General features: G+C 34.8%; 1 protein-coding gene across 1 annotated transcript in view; it reads left to right on the top strand.

Annotated features, from left to right (window-relative positions):
• LOC100648300 (probable G-protein coupled receptor 158) overlaps positions 1-14,821 on the top strand; it is a 162,879-nt gene extending 148,058 nt beyond the window's left edge. The window contains exons 10-13 of the mRNA XM_020867195.2: positions 1,202-1,307; positions 3,696-3,857; positions 10,572-10,812; positions 11,255-14,821. Of these exons, the coding sequence (XP_020722854.2) occupies positions 1,202-1,307; positions 3,696-3,857; positions 10,572-10,812; positions 11,255-11,577 (832 nt within the window). The 3' untranslated portion in view covers positions 11,578-14,821. The remainder of the gene's footprint in view (positions 1-1,201; positions 1,308-3,695; positions 3,858-10,571; positions 10,813-11,254) is intronic.
• Positions 14,822-17,327: the final 2,506 nt, after the last annotated feature.

Below are 17,327 nucleotides of genomic sequence, written 5' to 3'. Positions count from 1 at the left end.
ATCCTTCCTGCCCTCTCTACGTACATGTATACTCTAATATTACTCTCAATTCATTAGCCTAAATTGAGCTTAGATTATGAGGTTAAACTATAGAATCTAGTCTGCGAGATCAAAGAGAAGTTCAAGTTGGTAAATGAAAATGGCCACTTTAATATCCGTTGCACGGTGGCGCCATCTGAGAAGGTAGCGACTATTAATATTTAGAAAGCAATTTTTAGAGAGGTCTAGGCTGGTTTATTGCTTTTCAACGAGTTGCTTACCGCAATATACGGAAGCTGGCTGCAACTCTTATTGTTATTATCTGACAGTTTACCGACCGCCATACGGGTTTTCTCTGGCGAAGAACCGGAGTTTACCTTTCTCCTTCCAAAAGTGTGCGCAATGTACCAATTTCTCCAACTACTTGCGGTTCGTTAAACTACACTTTCTACTCGCGGTTATATTACTTTGGCGAAGCTTTGCTCCGAGTTTACAGCTTCGCGTGTCTTGCCATAATTATGCGCATAATTAAGAACTAAACGAAAACACCTGAAATGGTAGAAGCGTCTATACTTCGTCGCCATTTTCCCAGGGAAAACGCTTTCAAGCAAGGGACAAAAGTTATTTTACAAAGCCGGAATAGTTAAGATAAGTCAAAAAAGACAGGCTAAATTAAGGTTAGGTCGCTAATGAGATTTTTTTTATACGTCTGCTTGTTCGTTAAAACAGCTTGGAATATAACGACGAAATGGAATTGAGATTTTTAGGTTTGTTCAAATTACTGTGACCCTCTGCGGAGAATTCGATATGTTCAGTGTATCGGAGAACGTGGAAGTTTTCAATTATTCGGTGGTTCTATGGTCGCTTGGATATTTCTGCTATTCGCAGGATTATTTATAGTACAATTTATGGTACTGGATCTGTTTAGAAGGTTGGCAGTATCGATATGAAAAATTTCTAGATAAATGAAGGTACTGGATTCGTTAAAAAGTAGTTTGGATTGTTTAGATCGTGAAAAGTCATTAGAAGATTAAGAATTTTTAAGATCAATCTCCGATAAATGCGTTTGAATTAACTGCGATACAGCTGCAGTCCTACCAACATCTAAACAGCATAAATCAAAATTTAATAGGATTTTATAACCAAAGAAGAAAAAGTCACTAGCACTTAATAAAAAGGCAGGATCGTTCTTTTCTAAAGGGCACAATCTTTCTGGTTGCAGGTTGTTCCTGCAGTCGCCAGCCAATCCGGATTTACTCTACGTAATATTTTTCTGTCACACCCAGTTAACGGTGACGCTGCTGCTGTGCTTGATATTCGGCAGCAAGGTAAGACTAAATCGATTCTTGTATTTCCAACGCGTTCATGCGGTCCGTGCGCCTGACAAATGGCGCCGGCTGGATCGCGAATTCTAAAGGCTGCGACCAACCCATTGAAATTTATTTATCTCACGGCGTGCATATTGATCATTTGAAAGCAACGGCTGGCGCTCGTGGAACTTGTAAAATAGTTGTGTACGAACAGCCGTGGTCTAATTTATTTCCGGCCGTGTGGTCGGGATGAAAAATCGCGCCCCTTTTTGACCCACCCCTTTTCCCGCGCTTAAATTGAAAGTTGTTCGACGTCGGAACTTGAATATAAAACACCTCATTTCTTTCCAATTCGATAACTCTGCCAAAGGAATCCTAGCAAATTCTTCGTCTACCAAAATAATAATCTTAAATTATATACATATGTCGAATAATTTAAAACATTTTTTACTTCATTTTTATCACAAGAGGATGAATAGAGATGTTTATTCCTAGCGATGTTTAGTGACAATTGGAATTATAAAATAAGATTTGAAAGTTGGTGTAACTAGACAATGATTTCGAAAAAGATTTTTTATCACTATGATGAGTATTACCAACGATATGATAAGAGAAAAATGGGGAATATTCATTTTATTTCGTTGGTAACAATTGAAATTCTAGAACTACAAAGTTGCAGAAGATTACAAGTAAATATATGTACATATGAAATGAAGTTTAAGAGGTTATGTATATGTAAAAAGTATGCATATGAAACAAAGCGTGGTATAACCAGTTACAAACAGGAAATATCCACTCTCCGGTGGAATAAAGCAACGAATGTCACCATTCTTCCTGCTTCCACTATTTCTTATTCGTTTAGAATAATAAAGCTTCGTGCACAACATACGAGCAAAAAACTAAATGTTTGAATTGCTATGAACAAAAATAACTGGATATGTCGTTTTGAAAAAAAAAAAAAAAAAAAGAAAATTGTTTCTGAACCTGCCCCAGTGTTACACATTGAAAAGAAAGCAATTTAAATAATGTAAAATCATTTGTTTCTGTCCTAATTAAGAAAATGTTTTACTGGTTCATTAAAATACTAAAATCTGATTTTCTAACCAGAATATTTTAATGCCATTCCTTCTTTTTACATGATAGATTATACGATAGAGTTAAGTATCCCAGAGAAAAATTTCACATCCATGGTACTTCTTGCTCGTTAGAGGTTATGTAGCTCGTTCATTTCTTATTAATCGTGTCAGCGGAACTAATTAGCCGAGTAACGAACGACAGTATTCCTCGTACCGGGTACGACGATTGTAAACCTGAGGAAATACCTTAACACAGGATAAAAGCACGGTTTCTCATCGTTCCCTTTCTTCCCTTTTAACCTAATATTCTTGGCCGCCATTGATTCGACGGATGAATGCGTTAGAGACAAGACTATGGAGTTATGCAACATCGAGAGTACGTCCAGGCAAATTCAATATTCATGTCGTTTAGCGACATTCCCGTCCATAGTGTAGTCCTTCAGTGTTCGTACAACGTACCTGTCTGTACTTCCATTACAGTGAGCGCCATTTTATTTAACCAGCGAGCAGTAGATAAATAAAAATGAACGTTTTATTCAAGAGTGTTTTTACGTCTTGATTTGCCATTCTTTGTTAATTTAAGTGCAGATTCCGAAAGGCAACTGTTCCGGTATTATTTCGAATATTAATTCGACTTAACCTCACTACATTGTTACCGTTGTAAAAAGGAAGCTACTTCAGTGGCATAGATTAGAAACGCTGCATTAAACAGAAATCCAATAGAAACTAGTTAAAGAGAGAGATAACACTCAGTTTCGTTATCCTACTGGTTTTAATGAATGTCCCTAGAATGTCACCAGATAATTCAAAGTAAATTACTAAATTACAATCGCATTTTACGCTGTGATATTCTTTCAGCCGTGAAAGAGATTCGAGAAAGGAAATTATACTAATAGAAGGCAGATTAGAAATTGTATTAATTTGTACGTTGATCGAACCTAACCTCGCCAAGATTGTTAGGAATAAATGAGAATAACTCGTAAGAATAAATAAGAAATTTGTAAAACCATTGTAAAGTAAATTAAGTCGAGTGAAATTGTATGATTTATTTGTAAACGTATATTAAAGCTTCGCTTTTGTTCAGTAAAGCTATACCAAATTCTAACACATTACTCCCCCCCACCCCCCATAAAAGGACTCGTTTTCCCATAAAGATACGTGTTCCTTTATAGAATGGTCGCATTAGACTCGTCATCGATGCAAGATCGCGCCACTATAGACGAAAATTTCACCATCCGGGTATCCACCGGATAATTTTCTCAAAAATTTCTCAAAAAAGAAAAAGAAGGTCGAGGCGTGGAAACATTGAAACTTGCCTGTTTTAATGTAGGTCTACGTGGTGTTCCGTAGCGGAGGCAAGGAAGACTCGAAACACTCCGGGGCCACAGGTAAATTTCTGGGGAAAAGCAGTCGCCCGACGGGCACTAGCAACCAGACAAACTCCATATCCCTTCAGCATGGAAACTTCACAGACGAAAGCGACGGGGCGACGGTAAGAGCACTTTGATCTATCCAATCCCACAACTTTCGTCCCTGGTTCTAGACCCTTTTCTGAGGATCAGAAATGCCCAGATTTCGCTCCTAATCATATGGATAATACATTGCTCTAGCTGGAAACAATATAATAGCTTTTTAAACTTTGTAACGTCGTGTACAAATTTTCTAAGTTTTATAGTTACATTCAAAAATGTAAGTTGAGATATTTTTGAGGTTATGAAGAGCTCGAGCTAAATAAAAATAAAATAAAATAGGGCATCTATTTTAAAAACTTAAATTAAAAAAGACAAGATGATTGGTTGTTGCATAATATTTAAAGCAATTGATCAACAGCTGAAACTGAATATTCTTTGTCGAAAAATGTTCACTCTCTTACACATGTCACGTGTCAGGTCGATTGAGCGTGAAATATGAGACTGTGAAATAGAAGAGGGAGACACGTGTGCTGCCCCACAATTTCGACGGATTGTGCACCGAGGGGAGCACCAGGGTCTGATTTAAATTCCCACGGCGACTCGAACCAGCGACGAAATATGTCTTTAATGGCACGTTCGCGTGATTCTGTGCATGTATGTATCCTTAGATATCAGCTGCTCTTTTCTTTCCTCTAGTTCGTTCCACGTTACATAAATTCTCGCCGGAGTTTCGTGACTGGGTAACGGTAATTTTGTCAGAATACTACAGGGCAATGCAAAAATGTGGCTTATAATTTATTCAAAAGTAAATCGACCAAATAGATAGTTATATGTTTTCTAAAAATTACTAGGCAATCGTCAAAATGGTCTAATTGGAAAAATTAGTCACTCTTTTGATACAATTATAACATACTGAAATTTGGTATGATACAATTACAATTACATAATTACAGTATAATTATAATATCTGGGACATATAATATGAAAATTATGATGGATTGTATTCAGTATGTTGGCAACACTGTACCGTGGCTGACACAGCCTGAGTCAATACGAAGCGATTATTAATCAATTAATCAAAATTCCATATTGAAACGCGTCAGCTTTCTACATCGCTCGTTGATAACAAATATTTTCATAATTATAATATTCAACAGATCGTCCATAATCGAGATGAACGTGCAATGTACAATTTGTTTGTCATTTACGATTCCGTGAACTGTTAATTTTGTCCATAATCGAGTGAAATCACGTGCCCTCTAAATCCACCAAGCCACACCATTAACGTCGACCATTCCCGCCTACTGATCGAAGCACAGGATTTCGTAAAAGTGCTGATTCTAACCGAAAAGAGGGACAGGTAGGGGGAAAAAATGGCTACGTGACCTAACCTAACCTAAAAGAACTCGAAACTCGAACAAAACGTCGCGAAGGCATCAGATGCTGGAGTAACGAGAAAACTTGCTGACAAATGTGTCCTGTTGAAAGGGACGATAAATCTAAGGAACTGTAGACTGCCACGAATATAGGAAAAGTGGTCCATTTAAATGAGGAAAGTATTTCTGTTTGAATTGCTGTTGAATTACTAACCACGTAACCTAACCACATTCGTCAATTTATGCAAAAATATGAAAAAAATGGGAAGATTTTACGAATGAAATATTGGTTGTGTTTTTGTGGCAGTTTTATTTTAGAGCTTTGGAAAAATCTAGAATTGTTTCGAGAATTGTTGTTGGTGTTCTATTATTAAACATAGGTAAACTGGGTTAACAATAAATTTTCTTCTTAAATTTTATAATTTTCTCTGAATAATGTGGAGGAAAAATACATAGGCCAACTCGGTTCCTCGGAGTACAAAATGGCGTCCAACAAAAAACATCTTCCTTCCACCATCAACTTTCTAAAGAGTAGTCAACGGAAGTTGACGTCTAATTTCTCATGAATTCTCAATGATGATATCAACGGATAAGACAAAATGGCCCGCACTGAATTCAGTCCTTTAATAAGCTTATAGAGTATTAGAGTGGGTTTACCAGTATAACTTTCATAGTCCCCTTAACCATCTCTTGGAAACTTAATTAGACGGATCTGCTTGTAAAGCGGATTTCCTTTAAGATTGCCCTTTACGGGACTCATGAAATCAAACGATTGTTTTTAATGGTGATCGCTATCAAGGACTTGGATGAGTTTCCTATGAATTATGACAATCTTGTAAGGCAAAGCGGAATTGGGATTAGGAAAAGATCTGGTGAGCACGTGTATTGTGGTCCTGACTCAAAAGATAGAATAGTATCCACAGTTGAAGCCAAGCATTTAAGGAAAGGAAAGTTGGGTTATGATTCCATTATGTTAGAAATTGTCTTCAAGGAGCCTGTCGAAGTAAAGAATATCTCATTTATAGAATCTTTACATAACCCATGTGTTATTTATACAGAGTTTTCATTGAACACGTTAAAATGATATAACCTAGAAGAAAACATATGTACATAACCTATATTTGGTTTAGCCAACTTTTTGCATATAAATTGCTTATGGAAATATTTTTGCATTATTACTTTTAAATACATAATAAATAAAACATAACCATATATATCCACATATGTATATTCTATATTTGTCCAAATATCCAAGATATCCAAATTTTCAAATTTCTAAATTTAAATCCATGTTATCTCCTCATATGGTTTATAGAAACTTAGACACCATTTATATGTGGCCTGTGTACGTATAATCTTAATATAACCCATAGAAAGCCACGCAACACCTGTAAGTGACCCGTGCAAAATTGGAAAAGAATTCGTATATATATCGAACATAACCTACATAAGAGTACCCAAGGCATGTCGAGTTCATAGTTTTACAGTTAAAGAGAACGTTACTGTGGAAGCGAGATCAGCCAAGTGGAAATCACGACTCGCTGATTTCAGAGAATCTTTGACCCAAACCCGGTTACGTTGACCTAGACAGAAGGAATCGCGCGAAAAAGGCCATTCGCAATGACAAATGTCATTCTTGGGAATTTTTTCCAAGATTGCTAGGCCTTTGGCAAAAAGCCGAGAAAATTACGTCGACCTGAAAGACACGGTCGGTGAAACGTGGCTGGTTTGACATTTGACTACTGATTATAGCCTGTCGTTTGACGCGATCGTTGAAGACTCGTTTCGCTGCTTTTATTACAGACGTGCTGGTTTGTCTCGTGTTTCTTGTTACGTTCACAACGCTGTATAAAGAAACTAAAAAAAGAGTTTCAATGGATTTTGTGAGTTTAGGAAAGGTTCTCTTTTATTCTTCCTTGCTAGAAAATTTCCCTAGTTCCTTTTGTCTATCAGAAGGTTCTCAATCTAGGGATTCCTAGATCTTCATCTTCACAAAAACGTCTGCCCCGTATTTCTACCAAAATGTTGGTAATTCTGCATTTGTAAAAAATTCCTAGTTGCTTAATCTGGCAAGAGTGGTTTTAGTTCTTTATCCCTAGAAGAAAGTTTCTGCATCTTCATTCTTAAAAAATACCTATAATTCCTAGGAAATTCGCTAGGAAAAATCCCTATTTATAATATTCATCTTTGCAAGAGTGTTCCTAGTTCTATGTATATTTCTACATCGAAGGACAGCTTGGCTAGGTACAACATTGTTTAGAAAGTATGAGAAGAATATATAGTTCGATTCGCAAGGAGAATGTATACATTGCTGGTAAGCAGAAACGCAAAATGCATCGTGCAAACTTTACACCCTGTCTGTTTGCAACGGTAGAACGCTTTAGTGACTTCCTTTGGTCGAAGGGCCGCTGAGGTGAAAGCCTATTGAGCCTGCTACCACTTGATCCTCTATTAATTGCAGCTCCGCTTTCACAGGACCACTAATATGCCGTTATCGAACTCTAGAGCTCGAGGGGATACACTTCCCCTTTCAAACCTTAGTATACACGACACTAAGTCCCTGCTTTTAGCCAGCCTGCACGCTCATTACTGCCAATCTGATACAAGTCTGCCAACTTCTGGTGTATAGATTAGGATAATAAATGTGAAAACTATTCTTTTCTAAACTTAAAACAATTATCCAAATATTAAAATGTTGAAATATGTGAATGATTGATTTGTAAAAATATTTAATTTCATACTATGTATAATTTAAATACCTGTAATGAACTAATTTTTCATTCAAAATAATTAATATCTTCTGTGATTCCTTGCTGTTTCCTTGCCAGCAGCAGCAGCAGTTCCTTCAGAAACCCTGACAAGCTATTTCTTAATAAACTCTCCATTCAGAAGCTTGATTTCTATTCCCGAGCTCCGTTCCTTTCCTTTGACTTCTTTCAAATGATTTCTTAAGTCTTAAATAATCTTCAGTTCAACCCTCTATTAATTGGAGCACTTTTCTCATAGCCAAGAAGTAAGCAACACCATTAATGAAATACTTAAAAACTTGATTATACAGAATAATGTATAAAAATGTTTTCTAAAGATATATTTTCAGTTGTCACTGCAGTTAACGAAAATTAATATTTATTTAAATCATAATACTGAATGCACACTGAATGTTTTATCATGAATTTTTAACTTTTAATCATTAATTTTTATTATATTTTATGGAAATGAAGAGAGATATTTATTCCAATCAAAATACTCTAAGTTATTAATATGTTTATCTTATCTGTTGATACACAACAAATATTTTAAGTTGTAATCATTGATTACCAATTTCCATTATACTTTAAAGAAATGAAGGAACAATCTAAAGTTAAATAAACATTAAACCCCATTTCCAAGACCTTATGATTCCCTAGAGCTAGGGAATTTATTTAAGTTGGTTTATACCTACCTTGTACACTGAAATACCATACATATATACTCACCATAAAGGTAAATACCGATTAATAGGCATAGAACTGTCGAGCACTATTGTGCGAAAAGCCGATTAATAGGCCACCGTGTCACGTTAATTACGATATCGACATTAGAGAATCCGATTTAGCTGGTGCAGCTAAACTTGGGGATAATGTCCCTATGGACACTCTAAAAGAGAAACAAACAGTCTCCATAAAATTAGAAATGACGAACGACGAGGCCATTATGTGATGACAAAAACAGAATGCCTAGTATTTCATTTTAATACGCCTGTGCATGACAAATAGAGGATTTTAAGGGGCTATTCGTTAAAAGATCAAATATCGATGATCCACAGCGTGTTTCTGAAATCGTAGTACAACCGGAGAAAGGTAATTCTTCGTGTAAATGAAAGCTGAAAGTAAAATACAGTAAAATTTGTTTATGTCCTATATCCACATTTAACATCTAATATCCACTATCCTATATCCATCACGTATAGTCCATAAGTAATATTCTCAAACTATACGTTTCATCTTACTTTTGTCATTTCACTTCTTCGTTCCATATTCCACATTCCTTCTCTCATGTTTTATATCCCACATCCAGTACCTTTAAGAAATACTTTTTGTCCTTACTTTCGCAACACACATATTCACTCCACATATCATATTTCATATTTCCATATCCTTCATCCTTTAACACACTTTCTATGTGCCGTTTCCCATATTTCACGCCACGTATTTATTAAACCATGTCGTACATCCTTGCATGTATATGTATCCTTCTCTGCATTCCATATTTTGTACATTTCCTTTTCCACACCAAACTACCATTTTCCCTAAATCCTATATTTTTTAAATTATACATACACCGCAAAAATTTAATTTCAAGCAAAAACTACACTTCCCCTACAAAATGTAAAATGGAGCCCACAAACGAAAATCACCATCTCGCAAAATGAAGTTTGTTTCCCTGCAAAATAATCATTATTCTACAAAGTACAATTCGTTTTCGCACAAGATCCACAAACACCACTTCCCACAACCGAGATGCGTTGTCAGAATTTCAGCTCTAGTCTAACATGGATAGGGAAACGAATTTCACTTTGTGAGATATGAAATTTCGTCCGCGAGGGGTGTCTATCACTTGTGGGTTTTGTGGGAAATTTGTGGGCAACGAATTACACTTTGTTGGTATTGATTTTCGGCTGCACGAACGCTAACTCTTTGTGGGTATTGTGAGGACCTTGTGGACAATGAATTACATTTTGTGGGATATCGATTTTCGGCTGCACGAACGCTAACTCTTTGTGGGTATTGTGAGGACCTTGTGGGCAACGAATTACATTTTGTGGGATAGGGATTTCGTTTGTGGTAAGTGCCGCTTTCTTGTAAGAAATTTGTAGGCCGTATTTTAGGTTTTGTGGGAAAAATATATTTTATGGTATGTTGTGTAAGATTCCTCTTACATCTAAATGGAGAGAGTGAAATTATCGAACTGTGATGTGGAGAGCGGGGTGCCAGTTACTGGATATGGGATGTGGAATGTATGAAATGAAATGGTCACATAGGATAGGGAATATTGGATGTGAGATATTAGTATTGGATTGTACATATTACATATGGGTATGCATATGAGAAATGCAATAAGGAATGAAGTAATGATATGGGGTAGGGAATGTTGGATATCAGTATTGGTTTACGTATATCAGATATGAAATAAGAAATACAAGATTCAGGAAATGAAATAAGTAATGTAAAGAATGGAACGGTGGTATGGGATAGGTAAATGATAGGTGTGGAATGTTAATATTGGATTATGTATGTTACATATGAGGTGGAGAATAAGAGATTTAGGAGATGAAAGAAGGAATATGAAATGTAAAGATGTGGGAATAAAAATATTATCTATAGTTCACAGAATGTGAGACACGGGATAAAAGGTGTCTCTTGCTGTTAAATGTTTCAGGAGGAATTCCGTCGGTTCATAATTCAGTTAGAAGTTCTAAAGGAAAAAAACGTCCTACTTGGTAATCACCACTTGGTGAACAAACTCGCAGCCATGCAGGAAGCTGCGAATCGCGTTGAAACACAGGTGTCGACCATCCAGGTCATCTCCTGCGGCATGAGACTGAACGATCTTAACGGATCTACGACAATTGCCGAAACGGATGTTGGAGGGTCCTTTAAAAGTGACGTCGATCAGAAAGGTAAGAAAATTTTGCTATCAAAAATTGCTATTAATCATCCACTAACATCTGTTACATTACGGCATGAGCTGCTATCCATTATGAGCACTAAGTAACCGTCATTCCCATCTGACATATCCATTACCAATTATAAATTAATTCCTGAACGAATCAATGAACCTAACCTAACGAAACTGTGCCGCGTATCGACCATTAACATTTCTTACATTATACTATGAGCGAAGGTGATTTTCATTTCCATTTGACATTTCTATTGTCAATTACCAATTCATTTCCAACCCACTTAACCAATCTAACCTCAATGTCGACAAACTATCCACTACACACCGTCAAAAGTCCTCACGTTCTTTATTCATAAAGAAGAATCTGCACATGCATCTCAATCTTATACAAATGCAACAAATAAACCACGTGACACATGTGCAAACGAACGTGTGCCCAGGTGGAGAGGTTAGGGAGGAAAAGAAGTGTCAGGCCTGCGTGGAGAAAAATGGGATTAGAAGCAAGGACCAGGGTTCTTCCAAGGAGGCTGAAATCCTAGCTTCTCTGGAGACGAAGAAATCAACGACGACCAACGATGTGGCGGTCTCCACTTCCGGTAAACCGGCTACAGAGGACATTGGAACGGAAACGAAGCACGAGGACAAAGAAAGTGAGGTTAGGGAGCGCGACAAGAGTAAGAGCAAATCCGGCCACGCGAGGACGCACGCTATAGTCATCAATCTGGACGATAAAAGCAGATTCTCTGAAGAAGTCACCGTGTAAAAATGCAACTAAATTTGGCTCTGTGAAAACTGAATTAAAGTTTCGAATCAAAGTCTTCTAGTTATTCTAGAATTCACTGTGAAACGTGAAACTAACTAATCGAGTGACTAGAGACACATGTTCGAGGAAGTGTAAAGCTAGGGAATTTGGTGCTGATTTCTTTTGTTATGACGTAATGGTGACATTTCTTTTATTAATGTTCAATTTCAACTTTCGTGTTTTTTTGTCTGTAATTAATTGTAAATCGAAAGTGAAATGAACGATCTGATTAAGTAACCAGTGTGGTGTCGGCGTGAGAAAAATTCCCTAGAATCAGTTCTCATTTTTTAATTCGAGCTGGAATTTTTAAATAAATTTTAGTTCTTGAGATATAACTCGGTATTATTAAAAATATTTAGCGATGTTTCTAGATTAATTTAATATATTCTTCTTTTCTGCTCTTCCTCAATTCGTCTAGATAACTGTGATTTTAGTTTTTCCTCTTTTCTTTCTCTTTAACCGTACTTTCGAGAAACTTCGAGGGTAACTTTCTTACAGTGGTTCTGTTTGTAAGATTCAGCCAAAGACATGCTAATCGGCCCTGGATTCCCCCGTTTGCCTTTATTAAATTTGTTTCTAACAGTGCAGTCTGCAAATGTTTCTTGAAAACTTCTCGTCCCCTTTCCTTTCTTCCTCTTAATTTTTTAATTAGACGCACAAGATAAGGAAATTTCAACTGCAAACGGACCCTTCTCTTCTATAGCCCCTTTCTGCAGTAATTGACAGAACAATTGTCACTAAACTTCAGCTCAACTCTGTTAAACTTATTTTCATCTTACTTATTCATTTATATTCATTTATTTTCGTTGAATCCTACAAGTTTATTGAAATTTTTCTAATTTCACTAAACCAGCAAATTTCACTTTCAATTAGTGGTGGATCTATTTTTCAGTTAAGTCAATTTTCATGAAATTTATCTAAAATTTCAAAAATGTTAAAATTCCCGTTTCGAACATAAACACTGCCTGCTTTTTCAGATAAAATGAACAGTAACTTTCGGTTGGAATTTTATCTGTTCAACATAAGAAATTAGATTAAACGTAGTTTCCTTATTCCGAGTAAATGATTTCCACTTGAAATTTCGCTAATTTGATTAAAGAAAAGTTTCTCGCATAGTTGTTTTCGAGCGCGGCGATTTTGTACAATTAAATAAAGGTTTAACAAACCTTGCTGTGTAAATATAAGTTAACGAACAGCTAGGCACGAAACATTTTTTCATGAATGTTTTCATCGTTTTAGTGGTATAAGGAAACTTGTGATATCACGGTGACGAGTCTTATAAATCGAAAAGAAACAGAGAACTATATACGAAACTTTAATTAGTAAATCGAACTAGTTTAAACAAGTGGATAAACAACAAAAAAAAAACGATAAAATCTCGATTTTATCAAGAACCTCGAAGCTCTCAACGAGGGAAGAAAGAAGAAAATGGTTAAAGGAACGACAAAATTGTTTTAGGGGAATTCCCTAGATACGACTTTACTTTCCCGCCATTTCCAACGCGAAGCGCGGGAAACGTTCAGTTTTTAAAAGCTTGAAATCGTAAATAGCGCTTCTTAGACGTTTACTGTACGAAAGTTCTCGGTTTTGTCGGAGATTCTCGACGGAGAGACAATGGAATGAAGTTTTTACAAAGTTTGGAAAAGAACTGAAAAGAATAAGTACGAAGAAACTTGCGCGATTTCTGGAGAATGTACCTTCTTCTTCAAACAGCCATTGATAATCCAATATTGGATAGAAAAAGTTTCATTTCTAAGATTTGGGATACTCCGATCGAAGATTATTTGAGCTTTTTGAATGTCTCTCGTTTGAAATTATTTTATTCTTATTTATGCAAATTTTGTTATCCATTATTGTTATTATTTATTACGAATTTTTTGTTAGAAATTATTTATTACTGTTATTATTTATATTATAAAAAATTGTTTATTAAAAATTATTCTTTCTCTACTTTTATTTATTTTTTTCATTCTATTATTTTTATTTTATAATAATATAAAATATCGGAATATAAAAGATCAGGAATCGCGAAGAAACTTGACCTTATCAAATAATTTTTTCTTATTCATCGGAAGGCATTTTTCCCATGAAGAAAATTTTCAAAATTTTGGTGAAATTCATTCCGAGCGAATGCACGCGCATTTCTATCTAGGAACACGTTCGTCAAGATTGATCGGTCGAACCTCGAGAGCCAGCTTTCTGTAAATATCGTCGTAGCCGCTTATCTCAAGTCTTCTGCCATAATATTAAGTCGATTTGTAAATAAAATTACTAAGAAACAAAGGGAATTAATTAAGAAAAATACACGAAACCGTTCCAAGCGTACGAACAATGCATTACGATACCGATTAAAAGTTTGGAAGCATGAAGGTCTTTCTACAATTTTTCATTTTATTGTTATCATATAAATTACACGAAATAATGAAACAAACTGCAAAACTAAAGTTTCAAGAATTAAAAATTTACTTCGCTAATTTACATAAAATAAAAGCTTTTATTTATAAAATAAACGTTTAGTAATATCATTAACATAACCTCTTTCATTTTTGGTATACCAATATTAGCGAAAACCAAGGTAAAAATTCCCCACAGTTGCCTGAGACAGACAAAGTAACCTATTCACATAAAGAATCGTACAGCTTCCAAACTTAGCGTCGGCTCAATACTCTAAATCAAGGTCGAAGCTCTTGGAGCTAAACAAAACCGAAGAACGATCCGTCGTTCTATCTCTCGTTCTCTTTTTCTCATATCAGCCTGAACAATTTGTAAATACGTTTGTAAATATACGCGCCAAAACGAGTTTGCCATTAGATTAAAAGGACGATCAGTTCCATCGTTAGGAGGTCGCACGTTTTAACTGATCGCCAACGTCGTTAGCTAGTGATCACGTGATGATGGACATTTTTCATCGCACGACGTTCCCTATGGGCGGGCTGAACCTCGAATCAGAGATGGTGAGACAGGAGCAGATTTATTGATCCGAGTTCAACAGTTCATGAAAATCGTTTGTTTTCCGACTTCCATCCTTTTGAAGAAAACCAAAGCTTCAGAATTTGTCACCAAACTGAGGAACTTTTTTCTTGTATCTTCTTTCGCTGCGTTTCGTTATCAGTGAAAATTGAATTTGGCGCCATATAGTTACACTTGGCACATGAGAGTTTTAAAGGCTTGATTTTTGTATATAATAAATATAAGTATGTATATTGTTTTTGTTTTTTAATCACCTATATTTATTTATTTACTTTTGTTTTTTAATCACCTATATTTATTTATTTACTTATTTATTTATTTATTTATTTATTTCTTGGTGTATTTCGAGTAAATTGCTCTTCATAGATCTAGGGATTTTTTTTCTATGAATTGACTATCAGCAAAAGTAGAATTTGGTGTCATATAGTTATATTTGACACGTGAAAGTTTTCATCTTGCTTTATGTTATTAATTTTCTTGTTTAATTGTCTGTATTTATTTATTTCTACGGATTGAAATATAGAAAGTGGAAATTCTACGTGGATTATAGATTATTGAATTATAAATTATTAGACTGCGGATATTTGTGTACTAAAGATATATCAAAATATACGAGCACGATATTGGAAATATATTATAATGATGGAATCTTTTTTATCACTTTCATTTAAATTCCCTGCGTTGCTAAACCCACTTAACTGATTTACGTTAATGTAATTAACGATAAAATTCGTTTAAAATTCGACATACATTTATCAGACGATGTGATGATTTAAATACATTCCATTGCATATAATCTGGCTTCTCGATAACTTCAGCTTTCGATATTTCATTGATACATGATGAAATCGGGATTTCCCTCCAAAGCTACATTTCATATCGACATATATTAATTCTTTTCTCCGACTCTACTCACCGTTAAATCTGCAATTAAAAATTGTTTTCTTAATGTTACTTTTAAAGTATCAAACAAGTAATGCTGTCTATAAACGTAGAAACAAAAATTTAATCTATCGATCCACTAAAATTACCTAGATATTTTATCAAAAACGTATTCGCCGAAGAACGCTATCAAAATAAAAAAAAAAAAAAATATTAATAAGAAACTTCAACACAAAACGTCTAATTACTTGATAGCAAAACCAATCAAATTCTAGTAACACAAGATCCTAATAGCTGGAAACGGTAATGCGGTTTATGAATTACACCTGACCTGATACCGTGCATTAATGGAACTCTGATCCTCTGCAGGATAACAGTAATTTAATTGATTCGCTATCTTCGTGCACTATACATTAATTTGTTCTATTCATATCGATTAGACGTCATTCTAATTCATTCGTCATTCAATCGTCACTCGTTTGAACAATAATTTATAATTCACAATTTAATATAGTACCAGGATGATTTTAAAAAGGAAATTCGTATTTTTATGTTAATAATCAAATATGATATAAAGGAGAGGACTCCTAATAAAATGGATCAAAGCATGAATATTTTCAAAGTCGTATTTTCGATCTATATATATTATTATATTACATTTCATCTTTATTTTATTCCATTATATTATTTTTCTAATTAGATATATTATAAACGCTGTGTTATTTTTATTTTTTCTGTATATATTATATACTAGATTATTTCTTGAATTGGAACAGCAATTAACTCGTTGCAAGCTGTTACTCGGATTTGTAAATTCTTTTAACCGTGGCGATTAATCGTCGCGGCAAGTAAACTACCTAGAAAATGATCTAGGGACTTTTGCGGGCCGCACGTAGTCGTCCCACGTGAGAAGATGATTGATCGACGCCATGACAGTGGGCTATTGGGTAATCGTTGATCACATTCGTCTGGCCACTTCGACATGACCGTTCATTAATTCAAAAGTTAACACGAGACACTAATTATCACATAAACGTTTTAATTATGCATATCGATCCATGATTTTGGTCCTTGGGGAGATAAAAAGCTCGAGTCGAGGTTATGTTACACCAATGTTATGCTTTCAATACAAAGCTCTCACTTCTAAAAGGAGTTTGAATTATTATTTGATTATCATGATCTAGTGGGACAATTAAGAAAAATCTGAAATTTCATGATAGTCACTCAGCCTAGAACGAAAAATTAAAACAGAAAGGAAAATTGAAAATTAATTGAGTTATGCAAAAAATGTTGATATATAAAATTGTTATATTGTTAATAAAATTATTGGTATATCAGAAAAGCCAGATGTTCATGATATGGCAAAAATGTGGACGTTGCAGTTTAAGGTTAATGCATCGAAATGGAATAAATTTTTAAAATTAGAATCCTGGTAGATTCCTGATATTGGTGGTGCAATTTTTAGACGGGAAGCGTATCGTTTAAAGAGATTGGAAATAAATATTTTAGACTTCCTGGCATTTTTTATTCTCGGGATAAAGTTAACTTTGCAGAGGTACTAAAAATTCTTATTATCTTGTGATCTATATAAAAGGTACTATCATTAAAAGCTTCTATTGTAAATGATAACTTTAATGAAAAAGATAAAACTGTTGGATATATGAAAAATACTTAATGCTTAGTATACCAAAATGGAATCATATTTTACACAAAGGAAGGAAAAAATAATACGGAAAAAGAATAAAAATTAAATTAAAATGATCTGTTTGTTTATTTAAAAATATTTATAAAATGTTACATGCATCTATTAGATCACTCGGGATCTCTGCAGACCTACCAACTGTAAGAATTTGTAATGT

This window comes from Bombus terrestris, chromosome 16 (assembly GCF_910591885.1).
Source record: "Bombus terrestris chromosome 16, iyBomTerr1.2, whole genome shotgun sequence".
NCBI classification, from domain to species: domain Eukaryota; kingdom Metazoa; phylum Arthropoda; class Insecta; order Hymenoptera; family Apidae; genus Bombus; species Bombus terrestris.
This window is presented reverse-complemented; position numbering and strand designations above follow the sequence as displayed.